Below are 23,052 nucleotides of genomic sequence, written 5' to 3' on the forward strand. Positions count from 1 at the left end.
GTCGTTGAGGTGTGATGGACGTCAGGTTGCTAATTTGGACCTTTGCCAGGTGTTATAAAATGTGAGGCTGAGAGGCAATAGCCATTGGAAAAGGGTAATTACTGCCTAAAATGTTCTAGGACCACAAACTGCTGCATGAAAAAGCAGGAACAGATGTGCGCTTTCCAGGCCTCACGGGCAGGACACGACCATGAAAGATAGCCCGTCATGGAGATCACCTTCTGTCCACCCTCTGTAGGCCAATTCATAGGCATACTGGAAGCAAATAATTTTTATTACAAATTCAAGTTATTGTTAAATTTCTTAACTGTAGGTATGTTTGAAACTATCTTCTCATCATTTAACCAAGTGTGTGTGTGTGTATGTGTGTGCGTGTGTATAATAACTACAAACTGGCTGTAGCCTGTTCTTTTGTGTTCGTCCTGTGTTTTCAAGGCCTTAGGCTTAACAGGCTTGGGAACGCTGCAGGTAGTGTTTATGTATATTTAAAGTCAAACGATGGCCTTTTTGGCTGTCCCTGGGCCATTGATCCAATTTGCAGGCCATTAGCATTCAGATGGAATAACTAATTAGACCGGGTGTCAGACAATGATTGCAAGGTAAACCACTTAAACCTCGTGGTTAATCTGTGTATTAATCTATTGAAGATGCTGCTAATGCCAATTTAATTGCTGTGCCTTTGGTAATCTGGATTGTAGTTAACATTTTAAAAATAAATGCGCTCTCATTAACGTAGAAGGCATTTGTGTGGAAGCATTTTCAGATACCAACATGAGGCCACAGAAAGCAGTTAAATGAAGCTGTGGGGAGTGTCACTATACTGCATGGGCCTCATTTATCTCTCAGTTAAACCGGATCAGTACTAGTAAAATCGTGCAGGCTTCAGCAAGGCTACCTCCTGGTTTATAGCAAAGTTAGGCCTTCTAAAAGTTAGGATTAAAACACGTGTTTTCTACTTGTCTTCACACCAGTACAGCAGAAAAAATCCTATTTTTTCTCCCAGTCACCATACTAAACTGGGTCTTAAGCTATTGCCGTTGTCTCCTATCTCCCCCCTCCTCTGCTACCCTGAAATACTTATTTCTGGTGTGTCACTCATCCACCTGCCAAAAAGGAAAATTATAGCTATTGCCAGATGTTAATTGAATGTTGTAAAAGTGATACATGACTGAACAGCTCATGCTGTACTCCAGATTTATGTTCCATGTCACCTTGGCTGTTACAATATGGGTCTTTTCTTTGACTACATCTGTGTTCCTAAGGCGTTATTTACCAGTGCATCTCATGAAATGCCATTTTGTTCCTGTTCATAAGTGGCCAAAACACTATAAAAATCTATTATTAGAGTTATGTCAGCTTTCCCACACTAAAGATATGCTATTATTTGTTGTTTTTGCCTAGAATTGCCAATGCAGATCTTAAAGCCAGCAACCTTTTCAGACACCGCACACTATCCTTTGCTATTGATTGTGTAAGTTCTCATTCTTCCTTTGTTTTTGTTCACATTATTAGGGCAGCGTGGAAGCCTCCACCATGGTCAGAGCCCTTTAAGATAAGTTTTATTCAGTGAATGCCAGCCTGCATTAGCACCTAAGCCCAGCACTTTTGACTCCCTACCCCTGCCTACCTTCAGAGCTGTAGGAATATTCCCACTGTCACACTTGCAGAGTTGCCAGCACCGTGCCAGTAGTGAGGTCCTACGGGTCTATCAGGCCTTGCAAAGCCCCAGCAAAAGTTACAAACTAGACTGTTTTCTGTATAGATTTGGTAATCACACTTAATTCCTTAAAAAGCAGTCATGGAGGAAGGATGCTGTAAGCTCTCTTGAAACCCGTAGTCCAGGAGTTAATGCCCTCATTTGAGGGGGAAAGGCTGAACGCAGGTCCCTTCTGTCTCATATTTGAGCCCAGGGCTTCACCCGTCTAACAAAATCCTACAATTCATTCTGCTGTGAACTTGTTCCATGTACACTAGCAATTCAACTGCTTTGGGACAGAAAGAGGAGAGAAGAAAACGAATGCTGACTCTTTAGCCCAATGTTTAGGGCACTCCCTTGGTTAGGAGAGATCTAGGGCCCTATCCCTGTGCCATTGAGCAATTAATTATTTCCAGAGTGGAATAGCTCCTTCAGGAGAGACTAGGAGTCATTCGCCTGTGAGTGGCAGTTGATCCAGCACCAAGGACTTACTTCTGAGAAGCTTGACTCTGATTCCTCTTTTTCCTGGTTTGCAAAAGTTTTTCAGCAATTGGGTAAAAGAGGGACCTAAATCCAGCTCCTCCACATCCAGAGCAAGAGCTATGTCCTCCGGGACACTGAACAAAGGCGAGCATCCCTCTTTCCTTCCTGGTACATGTAGAGCAAAAGGAGCATGCTGCTGTGTCCTCAGCCAGAGAGACGAGTCCCCCACCAGAGTCAATAGCTAAGCCACAGCACCCTTGGGTATCCTGCCTGGCCAACCTGGGAGTGGAGCAATTTGCTCAGTGCGCTAACATTTGTGAATGCTATTATGGGCCAGTTCATTAGCCCTGAGCATTCAATAGGTAGTCTCACAGTGGGGTGCAGTCAGCCTTACTAGAGTTTAAATATTAGATGTCCTGAGGCAGCAGCCCTTCCCATGTAAGGGTCTGTGTTCCCTGAAGCACCAGTAGGGAGGGCTAGAAACCTTTGAAGGTTTCCAGGATTTAAGCATTTTGATTAGGTAGGTAGGATTTTCTTTTGGTGGGTGTAACAGATGGGTATTTCTGTATGCAACATTTAGTAATGCACAGAGTTTTCTGGCAATTTGAAAAGAAACTGGGAGAGGGAATTCATTGACCTTGGAAGACAATTCCTTGGCCTTCCATGTGTCCTGCTGCATTGCTTGCTTCCTGGTGAGGAGCCACACCACGAGAGAGAAGCCTGAAGTAGGAGCGAAAGTGGCTGATGAATGCCTAAACACCATCCTGCACTTCCTTCGATGAAGGACAAAAACACTGCAATAAGTGTGTCGTTACATCACAAAATTACTGCAGAGAAAATGTACTTCATTATACAAGTGCTTGAGGAAGATTGGTACTCATCAAGCTACCAACACTTGATTAGGCTGCCTCTGAAGCTAGATATGCCTGGGTCTCTGCTGACTACATGCAAATGATCAAAGTCACGTGCACATAAAAAACCTGCGGTGAGTTGTCTTATGTCTCTGAGAACCCAAAAAGGACAAGTAGATGGAAGTGCCACTGACTCTAGAGTAATCCCAGTCCTAAATCTTACTTCTCTTCTTCATCATCTTTTGATATTTTATTTTTTTACTATCTATCTGGCTGAAGGGAAGTCCCTATGTTTTGAGACAGTTCTCTTTTGCAGGATCAGACCCTAAGCAGGAGGTGTAAGAGAAAGTCTTGCCCCCTGTTCACCTTATCTACCAATTTCAGGCAAACCCGAGCATTTTTAAGCTATTGGTTTTATCTCTTTTAGAAATGTTCTTTCCCTTTGTACTAGTTTCAAGCAGTGGTGCCAGCAATGATTGACAATTCCAGCTACCACCACTCTTGTGAAGACTGCGGGAGAGGGCATGGCTGGGCTAGGTGACAGGGGGCAGTAAATGAAACCCAAATGCCTGCTAGTGAGGGATAGCTGGACTCATTTCTGCAGGTTTCATCCCAGAGCATTTCAGCAGTGCCAGTGCACCCCAAAGCCAGGCTCCTCATGGCAAGCGCTCCACCAGAAAAATCCTGTCTTTGGGGACAGTCATGATGTAGATACAGACTAGAGCAGACCACTGTGCGGTGTAAACTGGCAAAACTCCACTGACCTCTGCATCGTTGCCCTGGATCACTCTCACTAGGCATCCTGCCTGTTTAATGGCACACTTCCTAGATTTGTTTAAAGCTCAGCTGAGCACAGTGACAGTTGCTATGCAAAGCGGTAGGTAGAAGCCAGCCTACCACCTCAACCTCAAAACCCATCCCACACAACCAGCCTTCTGCATGATAAGATGTTATTATTCCAGAGACTGGTTTCCTCTTCTTTAAATCTGCACAGCCTTATCATGCATGCACGAGCTTCAGTTTCCCATTGCAACGGGAAGCTCTCGCCCCAGAAAAGAGCTTTTGGCCCCCATTTGGTAACCTTGATTTTGTTTCACCAAGAGTGAACCTGGCCCCCTGGCTTGACGCCTGTTTCCCTTTCAGAGATGGAACACCCGGCAGCCAGATCGTAACCGAGAAATTTGAAGTGAACTGGGAAAGCGTCATGGTCAGCTCTCACAACGCGATTGTGGTGAAGTTCGACGGCCGTGGGAGCGGATTCCAGGGCACTAAACTATTGCACGAAGTGAAGAGAAGATTGGGCCTTTTGGAAGAGAAGGATCAGCTGGAAGCTGTCCGGTGAATGACACCTTTCTTTAAGGAATTAATTCATTACTAATAGTTAAACCAAGGCTGCCATTAGTCCTGCTTCCTTGAATGGGGTGTAGGGTAGAGGGAGGGAAAGGGAGGGAAGGACAACATAGTCATACCACTGTGACCAAATCATGGCACGTGAGAGAGAGAGCGTATGCCAACCAGTGGAGATGGGGGAGAACAAGCCTTAAATGAAGCTAAATTGTAGCATACTTATCTGTATCACGTGTTCAAAACCTATTTATTTCTAGCTCTGTGCACTCATATGTCTACAAACAAGCAAGCTTGAATATCAGTTTCTAGATTAATTTTTGCTGGGCTGGTAGTTGGAAAAAGTCCATCTTTAAACTTGTAAAATTAAGACTTTTTAAAGTATAAAATCAGTACAAAACCATAAATGACAAGTCCTGCAGAATCGCGAGATTTACTCTGAGTATAAACACACTAGAAAGACCATTAGAGTAGCGTAATAGCAACAGTTTTACTATGGCTTTCAGAACTAGAGCAGGTTATTTGTCGCTATTGTTTGGTCAAAGCCAACACAACAGGTCAAAAGATTAAATTGACTTCAAATTGATGAAAGACCGCTTCATATGGAAGCAGCATGTACCAGAATGAACTTAGGTTGTCTCCATTATTTTTCCAGGGCCACCTCAAATTCAAGCTGATAAAAATCTTTAAATCACACTATGTTTCCTGTATCTAAGGGAAGAATATTTTTAACTCATTGTTTCTCCTCTCTCATATTCTAGGACAATGCTGAAGGAGCATTACATTGACAAAACGCGAGTCGGTGTATTTGGGAAGGTAACATTCTCCCATTATTTCTATGCACCGTTATAGCTGGCTGATGCAGTTAAGCAGCAGAGTTAAATCCTGATTTATTGGATATGCCAGTGGTGGCTTTTTTATTATTATTTATTATGGGGCTAAACAGCTTCTTGCTCAGGGATGTTAAAGATGAAAGCTTTCATTTTATCAAAGTATTCATCAACGTTTTATTTTAAATTAACTTCAAAGTGAAGAAAGTGACTATTTGTCACAAAAATGCTGTCAGATAATTAATTATTTTTTCTCCTTGCAAACTTTCATTTCATTTTCGTCTTGTCCCTGAAGGCCTATTGGAGTGTGGGTAGATCTAGCTTGTATCGTACAAATGTACAACAACAATATTGATTTCTGAGGCTCATTCACACCATGGAGCGTGCCTGGCTAGGAAATAGCAATTGCAAAGTACATATAGTTTGAAATGAGAATGGGATTGTGAGTAGAAATTGTTTATTACAGTAGATACAGGGGCAGAGTGGGCAGAGCGCTGCACTTACGACAGTATCTCTGTGGATTGATGGCAGAAGCTGAAATAGTAATGTTAATTCTAAATAACAGAAGACTGAAATAATATTTTGGAGAGGTAATATATTTTATAAGACCGACTGCTATAAACTGGGAAAAAGTAGGCAAGCTCTCAGCACACGAGCCCTTTTGCCTTCAGAAGAATGCATTAGGTATAGAGCTCGTCTGAAACCACGGCTGCTGAATCCACAGAGATGTCCCTTGTTACGTTTTTGTGCAGTATAAGGCACTAAGAGTTTTTGTAATGGCAGACAGGTTGCTGTGAAGTCTCCGTTACCCTGTTTCTATACACAAAAATGGCACCGCATCACTCCAAGACTGCAGATGCTCACCTAATGCTTTGTGCTCTAGGATTACGGCGGCTATCTGAGCACTTACATACTTCCAGCTGGCGAAGACAATCAGGTGTTCGCGTGCGGAGCAGCTCTTTCCCCATTGACAGACTTCAAGTTATATGGTAAATACCATCCCAGAGCCCACAGGCTCTCTCTGACTACAAATCTGTTTCTGCCATACCCTTTCTCCGTTTACCTTCTCTTTCTTTCTTGAGATCCTGCCTGTTTTGTATTGTCTGTCTTCTTAGGGCTAGGTATAAACCCTTTTCTTCCTGCTGGAGACCAGCCTTGCTAACATCAGTGGGGCTAGCTAGGAACAGGCACGAGGGCTACACAACATCACTCTCGGAAGCAGGATTCCTTGTCCTGGAGGCCACAAACTCCTCCAGGCTGCTTCTCATGCACGTGGCTCTCACAGCTGTGTGTGTGTGTGGGGGGGTCATCCATAAGTTCAAGTCTCTCTCTGATGATGGAGCCAAATAAGTGGTTTTGGCCTTCAGATAGCTTTGTGTGCTCGGTGAATTCATTCTGGTAGCATCCCTGCAAATACAATGGTACAACCCAGCGATGCTGGAGGACCTGGTGCTTGGTCCTCTGGGACACTCCTAAACAAGGCAGCAGCCTCCTCCTTTTGCCATCTGGAAGCTTGATAAAAAAAGGCTGTCACAGCTTTTGACAGAGAGCTTGATTTTGGCTCGGCAGATCCGGGCACACGTGGATCCGAGCACCACTTAGCGGTGCGTCCTGCACCGCGTGGGGTGTGCAGAGCGAGCCCATCACACGCTGTGGGAGGACTGCTCAAAGCTTTTTAGCACAGGGGAGATCTTGCTACACCCCACCTTCTCCCTTTATTTTTTTGCTCCTTTTATGTAAAGGAGAAGCAGATCTAAAACCAACTAACTTCTCTCAAATACCACTGCTAGCCTGAATCTGCTCCATTCTTCCCTGAACCGCCCACGCTTGAGAGCTGCAGCACAGCAACCTCCCCACCCCGTCCGCTCTAGCTGCCTCGCGATGCCCCTCTGCACGCCGTGGCCCTTTCTCTTAAGGATGCCGGTTCCCTTTGCGCTTTATGCCAGTGAAAATCAAGAGACCATCATTAAAGTCAGTGGTGTTAAGTCAGCCTTCAGGCCAAAACAATTACCTCTGAAGCCAATGAGTGTCGATGGAGCCATGAGAAAGGAGAAAGGGACACAACAGGATGCTACCCTTCTGGTCTATATATTTCTGTTCCATTAAGAAAAGAAAAAAAAGAAGAAAGGTTCTTCTGTGATTGATTTAGAAGCCATGAGCACTTGGTGATAATGAAAGACTGTAGAATTATACATAACCTTAGTGCATTTTCAAATATTTTTAAAAATGTGGCCTGTGCAATTAACGCCATGTTAGAAAATATGGCCTTCTTTTTTTAGCATTTGCAATATTTGACTCAGAAGTATCAATGTATTCAATTATCACTGACAAATACATTTTCCTTCTTTCTTTTCAAGCTTCAGCCTTTTCTGAAAGATATTTGGGCTTGCATGGGATTGATAACAGAGCATATGAGGTAACTGCATGGGCTTGTGGCACGGTGCTTTTCATGATAAAAACAAGTTTTAACTCTTTCTTCATGTGTTCTCCTTTGGGGAGGAAGCAAGGGCATGAAAGATGGACTCACTAGTAAAACTGTCTATACTTAAAAGGTACGGAGGTGTAATTAAGCCTGCTTACTGCTTTTGTTTTCTTAATCCAATAATAATGGATACATTTGCTGTGGATTAGCCTTTATGCTCCTTTTTAAATTGGGTAAATATACTTATTCCAGTTTTACAGATGGAAAAACTGAGACAAAATCACCGAGGGACTCACATGTGGCCAAGTGGGCATGAAGCCAAGGCTTCTGTTAAAATTCTTTCCAGCGATCTTGCCACTTCAATTCCCTCTGAGATATTATTTTTGATCCCAGGTCAAGTGAAGCTTTGCTTCTCTCGGTTTTCTAAAAGTAAGCGCAGATGTGATATTTCAGTCAGGCAGAAGTCCGTGCCAAAGTTGAGCAGGAGGCATGGAAAAGGAGGCGTGTCACCAGTGAACAAATACAGTGTTTAATGTGCATGATGGGATCGGTTGGTTCATCTGCTTCAATTATTTAGAGGAAAAGACTAATAAAGAATAGTCAGACAAACTCTGTTACACAGAAAACCTTGTTAACCCTGCTAAGCCTTGTCTTCAGCTCGAAGACACGAACGCCAAAAAGGTTTATAACAGTTCCCCGTGTTATTACAGGGAAGGCAGGCAGCATCCTCTGGCTCTGCAGTGGAAGCTTTTGTCTGGCTATCTAAATAGTTGAGTTCACTGCCTCTCGTACGTTTTGCGCTGATGACCTCTAGATCGTGGTTAATTCTCTTTGTCCATTTAGAGATTTCAAGCTGGTGACTAGAGGTGGAAGCATGTGAAACTATTTCAGAAATAAGAGCTTTGAATTACCATATGCTCTCTGTGTGTTGAAAAACTGGTCCTAGAAAATAGTGGTACTTTTAACTGACTTGGGATTAGCTGCCAGAAATGGCACCTCTGTTCTCTGCGGAGCACTACAACGCTCCAGGCACGGTCCACTAAGTGATACACGTCTCCTGCACGCAGCAGTTGAAGCATGTTGTGCTGAGGGAGCAAGAACTGTTCCTAACCCATGGATCCAAATATGAACTTTCTGATGGTCATGCAATTCCAGACCTGATGTAAACTCGAAAATGCTTGTATTGTCCTGAGACAGATTATAACTGAGGGAGATGAAAGCAAGGATTAATGAGGGGAGAGAGAGAAATACAGGACACATGCATACACTATCAAAAGACTTAGGCATTGCGTGCAGCAATCAGAGGACGAGATAGCTCATTAACTAGGTCTAACTATACAGGAAAGACCAGAGTCCACCCTTGCAAACTTTGCAAAGAGTTACTACATCTGTACTAGGTGTGAAGGTGCAAGAAAGCCAGAACACACCTGCCTTGAGTTTCCCTGAACATGAGAACTTCGGTAGTAGATGGGGATGAAAAGAGGTTTTGTTTGGTTGTTTGTTTTATCAAGGAATGTCCTTAGGATACACAGTAAAAAAAAAAAATGTTGCCACATGCTGGATATGATTTCTTAAATTTCTGGTGCTATTTGAAATACTTGGGCCCATCTTGTTTTGCCTCCAGGTTCCACTAAAAAATAAGCGTCTCCCCTAGATCCCGGGTCATGTATGCAGGCTCACATGGATGTCACGAATATTTTATGGCATCTCAAATGGCACTAGATACCAAGGTGCGGGCAAGCGAACAAAGCCCTTGAGCTTGGATTTATTTTCAGGCAGAGATGCCTATATTTAATAGTATATAATTCTCGTTATGTCTAAATTCTCACTATGATAACAGAGTATAAATCACCGCCTAGTTAATAGTCAGTGCTATCTGCTTCAAGATGACTCTGAATAGCTCAATGGCCTGTAGTGACTACAGGCAAGATTCACCTACCTTGTGTTATTTAATGTGCTGTAGGGCATCTCGCTAGACTTTGAGCTGCTGCCTCAACAGGCACGCAAATCCGGTAGGTCTGTGCCACAGCTGTCGGCCACATCTGCAACCACATCTGCCCCAGGGGCATCTGAGATGGCACTAAATCTACATTTAGCCAACTAAAACAAACTTTGAAAAAAACGTTGCTATTTACAGGAAAAATAGGGTGAGGACCATGTTAATTAGGACCCTTGAAGTGTGCTGTCATCTGTGTTGGTAGACCAGATCCCTTTGCAGTCCTTAATCCCCATGTCCTCCTCTCCTGTAAAATGAAGAGTGCAACCCATCCAGGCGGGATTTGTAAAGCTAAGTCCACTGCTGACTTAACTATGCTTTTAAAGCCATTGGCATTATTACCAGTCTGACATGTTAGTGAAACATTTTCTATCTATCATCTTCCTCGAAGAAATAGCCAGCATTCAGCAAAACTTCTGAAAATATGTCTGTAGCCTCCAGGAAATATATAGGGCCATTTTTAACTTTCAGGACTGCTTTACCTTTTCAGTGAGGAGAGAGACATGTAATTTGTAATGTAAAATGACAGTGACCATATCTTAATAATACATGCCAATGGTTTTTGCCAGCTTATCCAGACTCCATCACCAAACAAGGAAGGTATTGTTGCTATTGGAGATGCATTGATCTATTTTTCTTGGAAACTACATAGTACAGTCGAAAGATGAAAACAGATATAAGATAAGATTAACACTAGGGTGTCATAACTGAAAAATAAATTAATTCATATACATGAAACAGGCTAGGGCACATGCCTTAAAAGACTGAAGGAAACATGAATTTAAGTTGAGAGAGATAAACTTCCCCCCACCCTGCACAAAAAAACAACAACGTTCTTAAACTTGTGCCTTGAGACTTATTGAATTCCTCCTGACTGAAGATTGCAGCAACAAGTAGAGAAATCCTTTATTTCTCTTACCTGACAAAATCTGTATTTCCCCTGTGCAGCTGGGAGATAGCTGGGGGCAAAGGCATTCTCAGCAATAGACCCTTGAGTCTAGCATCAGATCCTTCCTAGGTCTGCCAAAACACATTCTGGTTGGTTTTCAAACTGTAAAATAGTTATTCTAGTTCTCTAAAGCATTCTTAGGCATATACACTTGGGCACCCTTTCTGTCAGCGTTTTGTGTTCACTGGAAATTCACATAGACGTTTTGCATGTGTTCTGCAGTTCAAGCATTCAGTCAGCATTTAAGCATCTGAACAGACGAGGGTCTCTGACCCCTTTCTGTTGCTGATATTGAGCCTGGAAGAACAGGGAGGGGGTCTATTTTAGCTCTAGATGGTTCAAGTAGCCAAAAGTATACGTTATGCTAGTGTCTGCTTGTTATTCAAGTGCTCAAGCATCAAATGGAATTAAGTACTTCTATTTTCCCCCTATAAATTGCTAATTTCTAGCAAGATTTTTAATCTTATTGCAACCTTTACCTTCACAGATCACCAAATTAGCACACAGAGTCTCATTACTGAAGGAACAGACATTTTTGATCATTCATGCTACTGCTGATGGTAAGTTAGTTAGCCCATCATTTGAGCTCATGATATATTTAGGATGGCTTTGATTTTTCTTAATTAAATTTTCCTCTTTAATGATTGTAATCTGTTTTTACAGAAAAAATCCATTTCCAGCATACTGCGGACCTTATCACACACCTAATTAGGGCAAAGGCTAATTACAGCTTGCAGGTGCGGTATGCATTTACTTTTTTTACATATTTGAACAGTTATTTCCTATTTAGAACTACAACTGATGTTATGAAGTAAGCTTTGAAAAGCCACTTGCAAACACAGCACAGCAGTAGAAAGAGCACCAGCGTATTCTGTATTCCCATGTATTCATGTGCTTATGTGATTATCGCTATTTTGGTTTGGACAGTTGAAACATTATTTAATTACAGTAAATTAGTTCCTGGGCCAAGTATCTCTAAGGGATTGATTGTTGACATTCAGAAGGAACAACAAGCTAAAGCCACAAGGAGTTGCGTGTTACAGTGACTAAGGTTTGCATCCCTTGCTGCCTGCTGGAGCTCACAGCAGTCAGGACAAGAAGCAGCCTTGCTGTACAGTGAGCAGAATCGAGTCATCAAAAGTGTGGTGCATGGAAATCAGCACAGGAAGGAAGGGATCTAAGTTAAATCAAAAAGAAAAGCTAAGGAGAGAAAAGCCTCTTAATCTGATGATCCACTGTGAACGACATAGTCTGGCTTGGAAAGCACCTCTCTCTGCGGAGGAGTTGCAGCTGTGATTTACAGCACGGCCCATGTCCGTGCTATTAAAGTCTCAGCTTCCCCAACACCATGGCAAATGCGCAGGGATGGCTGAGCGCAATGAGAGGGGAAAGTGCTGTTTGCCCGGGCTAAAACCCTGCTGGGAAGCGTGCTACAGTTTACAGTATAGATAGGTGACTGAGCTGCAGTGCCCAAGCCTGAGGAATGCTTAATTTACTGAATACCAGCTCCCTCTGGCTGCACCTCTGCGGAGCTTCATGCGATAGGTGTGCTTACTCCCTCCCACTCCAAAGGCAGAGAGGGCGAAGCACAAGCACTAGAGTTTAGGAATGAGCAAGGCACGGATTTGGCTGTGAAGACTGACATGCCCCTGCACATTTCCCAGAGCAGAAGCATTAGTACTTAGGAGCCTGAAGGCCCTGATGCACTTGATGCACCTCAAAGATTAGCTGTTAGCTGAACGGAGGCCTAAGGGATCTAAATCCTGGACTGAGGTCCTCAGAGGGGCAGGAAGACACCTCAGTCCCACCTGCAAGAACCCAGCCCAAGAGACTTATTTGTTCCCCTTCAAGATCCCAGGCTAGACAATTCATTACAATCCTCTTGCATTCCTTCAACATGGGCAGAAGTGATTTGTTTCATTAAAGGAAAAGCTGTGTTTAAATAATTTCATTTCTACAATTCCTGTACTTTTTGTCCTAAATTCCTTTCTCAAAAAGCTTTATTTCAGTTTTGTACTTAATGATATTTCTCTTTAAAGCTCTCATTTTAGTCAGTAAAACTTAAAGCCTTTTCTCCCCACTGATATGCAACATTTTTTTCCGTCATTGTAAGCACTGGGGGGAGCACTGACACTTTTAAGTGTGATTTGCTTCTGCTTAGCTTGAACTTATTCAGAATAGAATTAAATGGAAAACCTTCAGAAAGGAAAGAAGCTCCTTTTGAATCAAGATGCAAGCATTTGCTCAGAGCACTGTGCTGCCTGAATTAATCTAGACCTCTTGTGCATCCACAGGAAGATGCACAGTGCCAAGGAGGAGCAGGCCAGGTTTGAGTTGCAAATGTGAATCTAGGAGTTTTCAGTCCCGGGACTTTAAGCTCATAACAGGAGTATTTCCCTGCTCTTTTGCAGATTTACCCTGACGAAAGCCATTACTTTACCAACGCAGCATTAGAGCAGCATTTGTACAACTCCATTGTCAACTTCTTTGTGGCATGTTTCCAAGTTCAGGACAAACTCCCCATAGCCCCACTGAAAGAAGAGGAGGACGACGATTAACCCTACTTGTCCGTGCTAAGCACAAGGCCGATCTCTATAACAATATGCAACTGGATCATTTTCCTGAAGAAAGAGATGTTATGTTGTTAGCATGTATTTAAAGAAAACTGAAAGCAGCTCATCTGCTTTACTTGACAGCAACTCCTTCCTAAATGGAAGAACATTAAGCATGATGAACTCAGCAGAAACTGCTGTCTGAAATGAATTCATCACAACCAACATCTTTTTCTTTTCGTTTTTGTTTGCCACAAAGTGACTTCTAGCGTGGAAGTATCAAGACATTGGACTTGAAGGAATACCCCAAGAAACCGCTTTGAGGACTGGAAGATTTATTGTCCTTTTGCATTCAAGCAATCAAGCAGTAGCAGTGAAACTCATCCCCCATATTAAGGTTACTATAGTTAGCATCACAGTGTCAAATGAAATCTAATCTAGTATATGGAAAAGATTATAGCACAATTATTTTAAAAGATACTGAGTGAGTTATACATACTTGCCTGCTCTTTCCCATGTTCAGAAGGTTTGCCATTGCTACAGGGCATACAAAGTCAGTTGTACAAAGTATCACTGTAGTTACCCTGATGCTTACATTCATGTAATTATCTCTTATTTTTGTACAGGTTTTACCTTTTCATTTGATCTCTTGCTTACCTTATCAGCTTCTCAGTGTGTTCTGGATGGGGAAAAAAAGCATACATTGAATTAACCAAATCATAATTTCTCAATCTACAGTTCATGATGCCTTCCCTTAGGGAATCTAGAGAGGCAGTGGAGGTAGGGATAACCAGCCACTAAAAAATATATTAGACTAAAGCAAAGAAAATCTCATTTTCATGTTCGCTACACACCCTTTACCTACAAGACTGAATATACTCTTTGGTAGCTCTGAAAAATATGCACACAAATAACCCAAATCAGATTAACATTGACACGTTTTTACTGTACTATAGAAAAATGTGGGATGGGCGTAATTTTTTTTTTTTTTTTTCAGTTTTCAAGCAGTTGGTTATCAGCTTGTTGAGAAAAGGCTAGATTAGGCTATGGTAGCAGGAATTTGTATCAGCTACTTCGCAGATCATATAAAGCCATTTACACACAATCAGTGTGCACAGATTTACTGCAAATGCTGTCTGCAGATTAGTTTTATTCCAAGTCAATGATTAGCACATTCTGAAATCTCTTCCGCTTGCACTAGTTTTGCCAAATATTAAAAAAAAATGTATTTTGGCTTTAAAAAGCCTAACACTGTTCATTACAGCAATGGAAAATACCTTTTAAAAATTCTTGTGAAAATATTTCAGGTCTCAGAAAGAAACCCAACATTCATTCTCTTCCACTTACCACATCATAAGAATTTTGGCTAGTGTTGCTCCTTGTAAAATATTCTGACCAAATGTACAGCCAGTATTAATAGTGTATATTTCATTTTGTTGTATATAAAGGAATGTAAGTCAGTTATTCGTCAGGTCCCCGATCCAATATTAGTCTTGTGTTCAGCATGCATGCTATAACACTTCTTTGCTGATCAGGACTCTTTAGAAGTGCTAGCTTGGAAATATAACAATTAATGTAATTTCTTTTATTGTTTTGACAGCTTGAATGTCAATGCCGGTTTCTACTTTTTACATAGTACTGTGGGTAAACTCACATCCTGACAGCAAGGATGATGTTTCCATTGTGTTCTTTAGTGTGTCTTTTTTATTATCATTATTTTAAGCTTTGAATGTTGGTTGTACTTTGACCATCATGAAAAATATACTGATGAACCACAGATATGATCTAGTTTGTTTTTGATTATCTTCTTTGATTTACAGTGCATCAACATTGTGTGAACAAGAACTACAGTATAAATCTGCTTTATCCGGCAACATGCCAAATAGACAATAAGAATGCTGCGTGTCCAGATTTTGCTACACTAAACAGGTTGAAAAGCCTGAAATGGACTTGATCTGAGGAATATAAAAATCTGCTCTGTCCACAATCTTTTGTAGAAAGAACTTTAGGATGTGGCATGGTAGTGTTTGTTCATTCATGGAATAAAACATTATTTTACCACCTTGGCTGCTACTTCTGTTATTTAATGTTTAGTACTTAAATGCATGTTTAGCTGCTGAAAGTGCCGTTTCTGATTGAATTGAACCCAAGCCCTAAGATGTAGATCAGTGAGATGGAAACAATTCCGCATAAATACACAAAGCCACTTACTCAGCCTGTCACCATGGTGAATGATGACTGCTTTTGAGGAAAACATGAAGTGGTATAAAGTGAGTTCAATCCCAAAGTAGCAAGTCATGCAAAGGCCTCTCTTACTCCACAGTCTTTTAGGAAAATGTACCTTTCCTCCGGCAAGAGCATCACCACCTTTTCTCCCACTTACTCCAGTGGCTTCTGTCAACTGGATCTCACCTGTTTAGCTGGTACATCGGCTTTCCTAAGGGGCATCAGCCAGCTTGATCAAAAGAATTTTTTCCATTCTATCCATTGTCCCTTTTCCCAAAAGTTGTTTTTTGGGGTTATGAAGTAAGTGGGAACAAAGCATTAAAACTTACCTAGTCTGTAATAGTGAATTTTTCGCCAGGGGATCATTCTTCAGTAAAGGGGTGAGCAACAGGTGGGAGGCCCACATTCAAATATTTGTGTCTCTTCATAGCGGGTGTAGAGCCATATGCCCACCCAGAGAGCAAGCCAGCTGGCCTTGCTCGGACACCTCCCTCCGATAAACTGCACCCCCTTTTCAGCGTGTCCATTTCTCTCCACTGCCTGGAGGGACCAAAGTGATGCACCCACATTAAGACAGCCTGTAGATGTAAGTCAGGACCAGCACCAGCTCTTACCCTTAACAGCACTTCATGGCCTGCAAGTTTGGCTGGGTGTTCTGCTTTTCTTCTATTCCTACACTTTCTTCACACCTAGAAAGAAAATCCTTTCATTTCACAAATTTCCTAGGAAAATGGAGGTTTTTTTCTCAAATCAGAAATCCTGGTTGTGGCTGTACCCTGCAATACACAGGAAAGAGAAATCTGAACAGACTTCTGTGTCTTTAGGCATAATAGAGATATAAAAGATCTTTTAACCATAAACGACTAAATCATGTCAAGGCTGTGATCCTAAGTAGCCACTCAGAGGTACAAGGGTGAAAAGGATGCTTTCCAATGGCATCATGTGACTTGTCACATCTTTTTTAAGTGCCCAGGGTGATGTTCCTTTAGCTGATACTACCTTGGCTGAACCAGTTCCTCAGGAAGGGGACAAACAAAATATTTTACAGTAAAAATCAAGAAACTTCTGTAGCTGCTTACTCTAATCTTTGTTAACAGCAAATCAGGAAACAAGAAGCTTTAACGTTTTGGTTCAGGGCCGGCAGATTGCACTAGTACAAAACAGCTTTGCTGTTATTTTGCTTAATTACCTAAACGTAAGTAATATTTTTTATTGTCCAAACAAATCATGCTCATGCTCTCAACTAGTTGGCGTTTCTGGATGCCGTAACAGTCAACTGTAGCATCCCAAAGCATGAGAGAAGTAATGAGCAGTGACCTACTAATTTAAGAGGAAACCACAGAGGGAAAAATGAGGCATTACTGGTAGCTAATCAACAAAGTCAGGCAGTCAGCCATGTTCATAATTGTCTATGGGTTAAGGCACTGAGCGAGTAAACCCATCCAAGCCCTGCCCACAGGCTCAGGCCAAATAAATGCTACATCTCTGAAGCGTAGAAAGAAAAGAAAAATGAGTGAAGGAGAAAGGAGATGTGGGATGCTCACAATGCCCTTCCTACAGAAGGGACAGTGAAGACAGCTGTTGGGAAGTGGGAGAAACGCGTGCTTAGTGGGCAGACTAAAGGGAGGGAAGGCAGTGCTGGTACCCGCATGGAGCTGTACTGTGGTGGTACCAGGAGAGATATGCTCTTACAGCTTTTGCTCTCATGTTCCCAGTATCTCTCTGAAGCCCACTCAGGATGGCAGTGGCAAGGCTTGTTAGGCCACTGAATATTTTTACTTTGCACATATGGTCCTCGGGTACATCTGCCCTGTAGTCCTTTCTGGAGCTACAGCAGAGCTGTGAGTCACTCAGCTAGTGATGGTTAGCATTAGAAAATGTTCCTGCAATTGTATAAAGCTCTTTCAATCCAAGCTCTTTTTCAGCTGCTCGGGTAGGCTTTTCAGCATGCCTAGCCCTTATCGTGTTAAGGCTGCTGCCAACACACAGCCCAACGCTAGCTCAGTACTGCTGCACCATGCTGCAATGGGAAACACTACATAAAGGCTCCAGCAGCTCAGACCTCCTTCAGGTCCTTTGTCGGGACACCCACAGGTACCCCCTTTGCTCACCTTGCAGCAGCAGTTATACCAACTTTCCCAGTTAGAACAGGGAGAACATCACTGGTACCTTGCCTTATGAGCTCTCAGCTCTTCTCCAGCTTCATGAGCGGCAGGTAGTACAGAAATCATCCAGGTCTGATGCTGAGTGGATTTTCTACCTGCCTGCACCATGGTAGCAGTGCCCAGCTCCTGTGCCTGACCTGTGTCTCAGAAGAAGCTGGGGGTGAGGACACTTTCTTGCCTGCCCTGGGTAAATTCCCTCTCTTCTCCATGTTCATTCTTCCCTGGATTGCTTATTTGCTTTCCATTTGCTAATGAAGAGGAAAAGGCAGAAGCGGTAACAGAAAAAGCCCAAAATCTCAGCTTCCAATTCCTTAATCATTTCATCCTAGTTGCCTATTTGTCTGCTTGTATTTTGCTCTCCCTGCTCAGCCTTCAGGTCGGGGGCTCCTAGCAGAGCTAAAGCCTAAGAGCTGAGGCCTGTCGGTTCCCCTCAATTCATCTTTCTGTCCTTTCTCCATTTATCATGGTTACAGTTCGAAAGCAAACCCAGCACCATCTTGGAAAGTCAGAGACAAATATAAAAGCAGCATGGTTAGCTGTCCCAGAAAGTCATAACCAAAATCAATGCTTTAGTCTCTCTAACAGCCAATTCATGTTTGACCAGTTTCCTTTGCTTTATGTTTATTCCCTTGCTGGGATGGAATAAGGAAGAGACAATCTTCAACAATCAATTATTTATGCCTTCCTATTGCACCAGCCACCTGCTTCAAAGACGCGTGTGAGTCTCGCTGTTCCCGCTCCCACTGGCCTTGCAGCCCTCCGACTTTCCAGACCTTTGGGGTGCAGAACAAGGCAGCTCACAGAGGGAAGAGAGGAGGTATTTGAGAAGAATAGGAGATCATATTGCAGTATTCAGTTTGCATCAAAGGACAAACTGAGCATGGAGAGGCCCATATCTAAATAACTTGCCCAGGTGTGCTGGTTCGAGTTGTGAAGGGTCCCGCATCACCGTCCTGCTTGCTGCCCATTGCAGCTGCCACAGTTAGCTGGAAGACTAACCCACCCCACAGCCTGCCTGCATGGTGCCTAAATGGGTGTCAGGCAAAATCTGCTGGGTAAGTGCCCACCACCAGCATAAAAGATGGCTTTAGAGCCTGCTCAGAGCTAACCCGGGGACATGGGGAAGTGCTCCGGGGAGCACCTGCCCGAATGGTCCCGCAGCAGGTCACAGCAGGAGCTGGAGGTGCCGCGATGCCAAGAAGAGCCGCTGCAACAGGTGGGCTGGCACTGTGAAATCCTGTCCTCTGTCATCCTATTGCACAGCCCCAGTTTCTATGCTAATGTTTATTTGTTATCACCAGTAACCCTTTAATTACCAGTTACAATTACAGGGATACAATTTCCAATGGTAGAAAACAGCTGTTCAGTAGCCAGTACAGTCAGGGGTCCTTTATTTGGCCACAATAATCAATATTCTTTGTAAGCAACAATTCCTGCTATAGGAGTTCTGGCAGTTGTGAAGGGGAAGATTCAGAAATCCTTTGTAAAATTGATTTTTTTCCTTTTTTAGCTTTGAGACATTCATTAAATGCCTAATACGAAATGAAGCTATATTCTGCCTCCTCACTGGGATAACAGCTTTAATCAAAATGTCCATTCCTGTGGCCAAGAAAGGAGAAGAGTAAAAGACAAATGTAGATGTAACCAAGCCCTAGCGAAGCACAAAAGTAAACTACGCTCCAGTACTCTGTGGAACAGCAAGGTTTACTTCCACTTTCCTTCACTTTTTTTTTTTAACCTAACTTTTAATAAAGCAACAAACAACTTTAGTCAGCTGATGTATTCCCTCATCCTCACTGGAAAAAACATCCAGGTCATACAAACATCCAGGCCATACACTGTCTTTGCAACAGTTGTTGTTAAGGTCCTGAAACGTAATTTGTGCTGAGCATTTCCAGTAATTTGAACTGATGTGTAATTTGTACTGAGTAACTGGCCTGCAGGAGCCTACTCGCCACCACCCCTTCTGGGAGCATCTGGCAGTGGTACATGTTCTTCACCTGGAAATTCAAACCTAGAGCGAAATACAAACAAGCCAAATGCTGTACGTTCATTCAGCTCTAAGACGCTAAGGGAAAAGATCAGGGGCCCAGCAAAGCAGTTGTCTATAACCATTTCTAGCCCACTTTTGTTCCTGTGTAAATTCGTCATACCCCCGGCATGCAGCACACTAATAAAGATCAGCATTTCCATCAAGCTGTCCATTTAGCAGTTAAAAATCACAATGCTCCACGAACCTTTAGCCCATCGTGCCACATCAGATCTGTTTACAACTAAACAATAGGTTTTCCTTGTAAGAATGAATTTCAGGGGAATTTGGTATTTAAAGCAGAGAGCACTAGGAGCCATCTCCTGTGTTGCAGAGACGATAGAGTATTTATCTATGAGCTTCACCTATCCGAGCGCTGAGCTATTGCACCACGACAGCCACCTGCCCTGCTATTTCTCAGTGCACTCCTCTTATCAGGTATGGGACACAGTAGATATTAGTTTGGGCTAGTGCTGATGTCTCCTGAGAAAGTTTCATAGCAGCTTATCTCCATCCTGGGCAGGTCTCAGAAGGGCCTGGGATCAAGTGCATTGAAATAAGTCTGAAAACCCTATGGAGGTATTGCACCCAACCTGAAGCATCTCAGGGCTGGAAATATAAATACACAGAAAGTAGGAAATGATGGAGGATGCTTTTTAATCTGTGCATTGTCCTTCTTTCGTCAAAGCACTGTAGTCGTCACATAAGGCACTGCACTAACATAGTTTGGGATGCACCAGTCTCTCACAGGTGCTTGACAACTATTACAAAACGTTGAAGAGGAAGGAGGAAAGAAAAAGCATAGCCCAGAGATGAAACAGCCCATCCTCAGATGGAGTCATTCCTCTGACGTTTTTAAAGGTCTGCCTATGATAACCACCAAGACGCTCTAACCTAGCAGCTTTCAATCCATGCATGAGGAGAGGTTCCTGAATTCCTGCTAGGAGGTCCATGAAAGGAAAATGAGAAAAGCAAGCCTAACACCAGGACACTTAAATTTGCTAGCCAGTGATCTGCAGTAAAAAATCTTCAGGGCGGTCTAAAAATCCAAAATAAGCGGAAAACCTTTGCTTTGACCCCATCTTCAGCACAACCCTTCCCTTTTCCTCACCCCCAGCACTGACAGCCCTGTCCAAGGCCTGAGGTCTGGTTTCCAAAAGTTTCCTTGAGGCAGAGTTTTTGAGCTACTGGGGTTTCACGGCTTGTGTCCGCTGGAGCTGCCTCAGCCAGGAAGAAGTGCACACACAGAGATATCGAGCGCTCCAGAGATGATGAAAAGGTCCACGAACTTACACGAAAACTGCCAGCCTTACCAGTAACTTTATCCTGCACCTTCTGCTCATGAAAGTTGATGACCACTAAGGAAATCAGTGCTGACAGTACAAGTAGTATCCACATATCAGTGGTGCTCAGTGCCGCTTGCTTTATGCCTTAGTGAGTATGAACTGAAATTAAAGCCAGAGAGAATCTGATGCAATAACCCAGATCGGAAATCGCATTTTCTGCACTATCAGCAATGGAATTGACAATGAAGAATTTGTCAACTGTTGTTAGTGATAGTGTTGCAGCAGAAAAGAGTAAACAACGTCACAGATTTGAGTGGAAACTAGAATCAGCGCTAAGCAAGCATTTTTCATCCTTACCTGCACTTCATAGTGGGCTGCAGTTTTTCTTGAAGAGGCATTTTGGAAGGTCAAAGCTTTGAAAACATTAAATTAAAGCTTCATTAACTGCATAGGATTTATATGTGATCCAGTGGACTTTTGTTTTTACTACTAAGAGCCTTATAATTATATAATTTGCCAGAAAATTGGGATGGGAGAAACTTTTCTCTCTTGCCTCTAGTGGCAGATTGTAAACAATTTATCATGCAACACATATAGCAAAAGCAGCCAGGATCTCAGCTCAGACTTCTCTGGAGAAATCTGCAATCTACAGCTCAATAAATAACAGGTGGAACCCGTCTCGAAGCACTACCCTTTCATACATAACCCATCAGTATTTTTAAAACATAATATCCTTCATTCTCCCACTCAGTACCTCCAAAGAAGATGAAGGAGAAGGAGGAGAAGAAGGAGAAGAAGAAGGAGGAGAAGAAGAAGAAGGAGGAGAAGGGGAAGAAGGAGAAGGAGAAGGCAGAGGAGGAGGAGCAGAAGGAGAAGGAGAGGGAGGAAGAGGAAGAGGAGCAGGAGCAGGAGCAGGAGCAGGAAGGGGCAGAGGAAGAGAAATCCCTGTCTAAAGCAGTTTATGCAAAAGCTTACTTTTTCTGCAAAGCCTCTGTATTATTAGTATTCTGGTAATTTCTGTATCACAGTGTTACTTAAGGAGCTGTTACAATGCTGAATGTGTTTTTCTGGACAAGCGTTAGATGGTTACATGGAGTGAAATCCATCACCCCAAAATGTAGATGTTTACATTGTACATCTCCGCAGCTGAGACATCCAATCTAGACTCTTTTATAGTCTTTTTACAGAAGAATAATAGGCACTTGAGGGCACAATTTATCCAGCCTCCTTCAGGCAGCCGCTTTGGGACGACACAAGCTGCACTGTCTGCGCTGATGAGGCGCCTGCCAGTAGGGGACAAGGGCGAGTAGCTCAGATAGAGATGTCTCTCTTCGCCTGCGGAGACCTGGAGGGCAAGCAGGAGCCTAGATGAGGGGTGGGCTGGGACCCTCTCAGCCACCGAGGCACCTTCCCAGCACTGCCACCGGACTGACCCTGGGTATGCTCCTTGACATCGCCATGGGAAAAGAGGCCAGAGCGAAGCAGTCCGATATTACGAATAAACAAGTGCTACATGACAGCAAGGAGAACAAAAGAAGCTACTTTCAGAACAAATGCCAGAATAATATCACTGGTGAAAATGAAAAATTAATTTAAAAGTTGGTGCAATCCAAACAATATAAGTTAAAGCCTTGGGATTTTGATTCTTTGGAATTGATCTTTAATAAGGAAAAGTATTAGATCTGTCAACAAATGATTTTTAAGCCCTCAGCTTCATGCCAAATTCTTTACTGCAACTATAAGCAAAGGACAGACAATTGCTATTATATATTTATTATACTTTTACACAGCCAGGAAAACTTCTGAGTGGTAGGATGCCATCTGCTGCTTCAAATGGTTATTTCTTTGCTTCCTAACCCTTCCTAGAGTACCATTTGCACTGATAGGGGGAAATTTGGAGTAAGTTTGGATCATCTGCAAAGTGAAAATATTTTTATCCTTGAAACAAAATCTACCCAGATAATAAAATGACAACTAAGGAGTTTAATCTTACAAATGCTTGTCCAGTTTTGAAGAAAAGGTTGTATAATGAATGAGGCACCCCAGAGAAGACTTATGATATTTTACTATACAGCAGTTTGCAAATAATATTGGATTTTTGTATAATTTGCAGTTTAATTCCAAGACTCTGCTGCTGATTTCTGCTAGTGCAGATCTCCATTACTAAAGAAATAATCTCAACATCTGTGAGTCAGTACAATGCCCTGTGACCCTGAAATATAG

The 23,052-nt window shown here is 42.7% G+C and overlaps 1 protein-coding gene across 5 annotated transcripts in view; it reads left to right on the forward strand.

Annotated features, from left to right (window-relative positions):
• The window catches only part of DPP6 (dipeptidyl peptidase like 6), a 581,229-nt gene extending 566,040 nt beyond the window's left edge, over window positions 1-15,189 (forward strand). For all 5 annotated transcript variants that reach the window (XM_068934271.1, XM_009682036.2, XM_068934270.1 and 2 more), the window contains exons 19-26: window positions 1,402-1,471; window positions 4,174-4,368; window positions 5,136-5,190; window positions 6,088-6,193; window positions 7,562-7,620; window positions 11,059-11,131; window positions 11,235-11,308; window positions 12,983-15,189. In XM_068934271.1, coding sequence (XP_068790372.1) covers window positions 1,402-1,471; window positions 4,174-4,368; window positions 5,136-5,190; window positions 6,088-6,193; window positions 7,562-7,620; window positions 11,059-11,131; window positions 11,235-11,308; window positions 12,983-13,129 — 779 coding nt within the window. In that variant the 3' untranslated portion in view covers window positions 13,130-15,189. The remainder of the gene's footprint in view (window positions 1-1,401; window positions 1,472-4,173; window positions 4,369-5,135; window positions 5,191-6,087; window positions 6,194-7,561; window positions 7,621-11,058; window positions 11,132-11,234; window positions 11,309-12,982) is intronic.
• The last annotated feature ends 7,863 nt before the right edge of the window (window positions 15,190-23,052 follow it).

This window comes from Struthio camelus, chromosome 2 (assembly GCF_040807025.1).
Source record: "Struthio camelus isolate bStrCam1 chromosome 2, bStrCam1.hap1, whole genome shotgun sequence".
Taxonomy (NCBI): domain Eukaryota; kingdom Metazoa; phylum Chordata; class Aves; order Struthioniformes; family Struthionidae; genus Struthio; species Struthio camelus.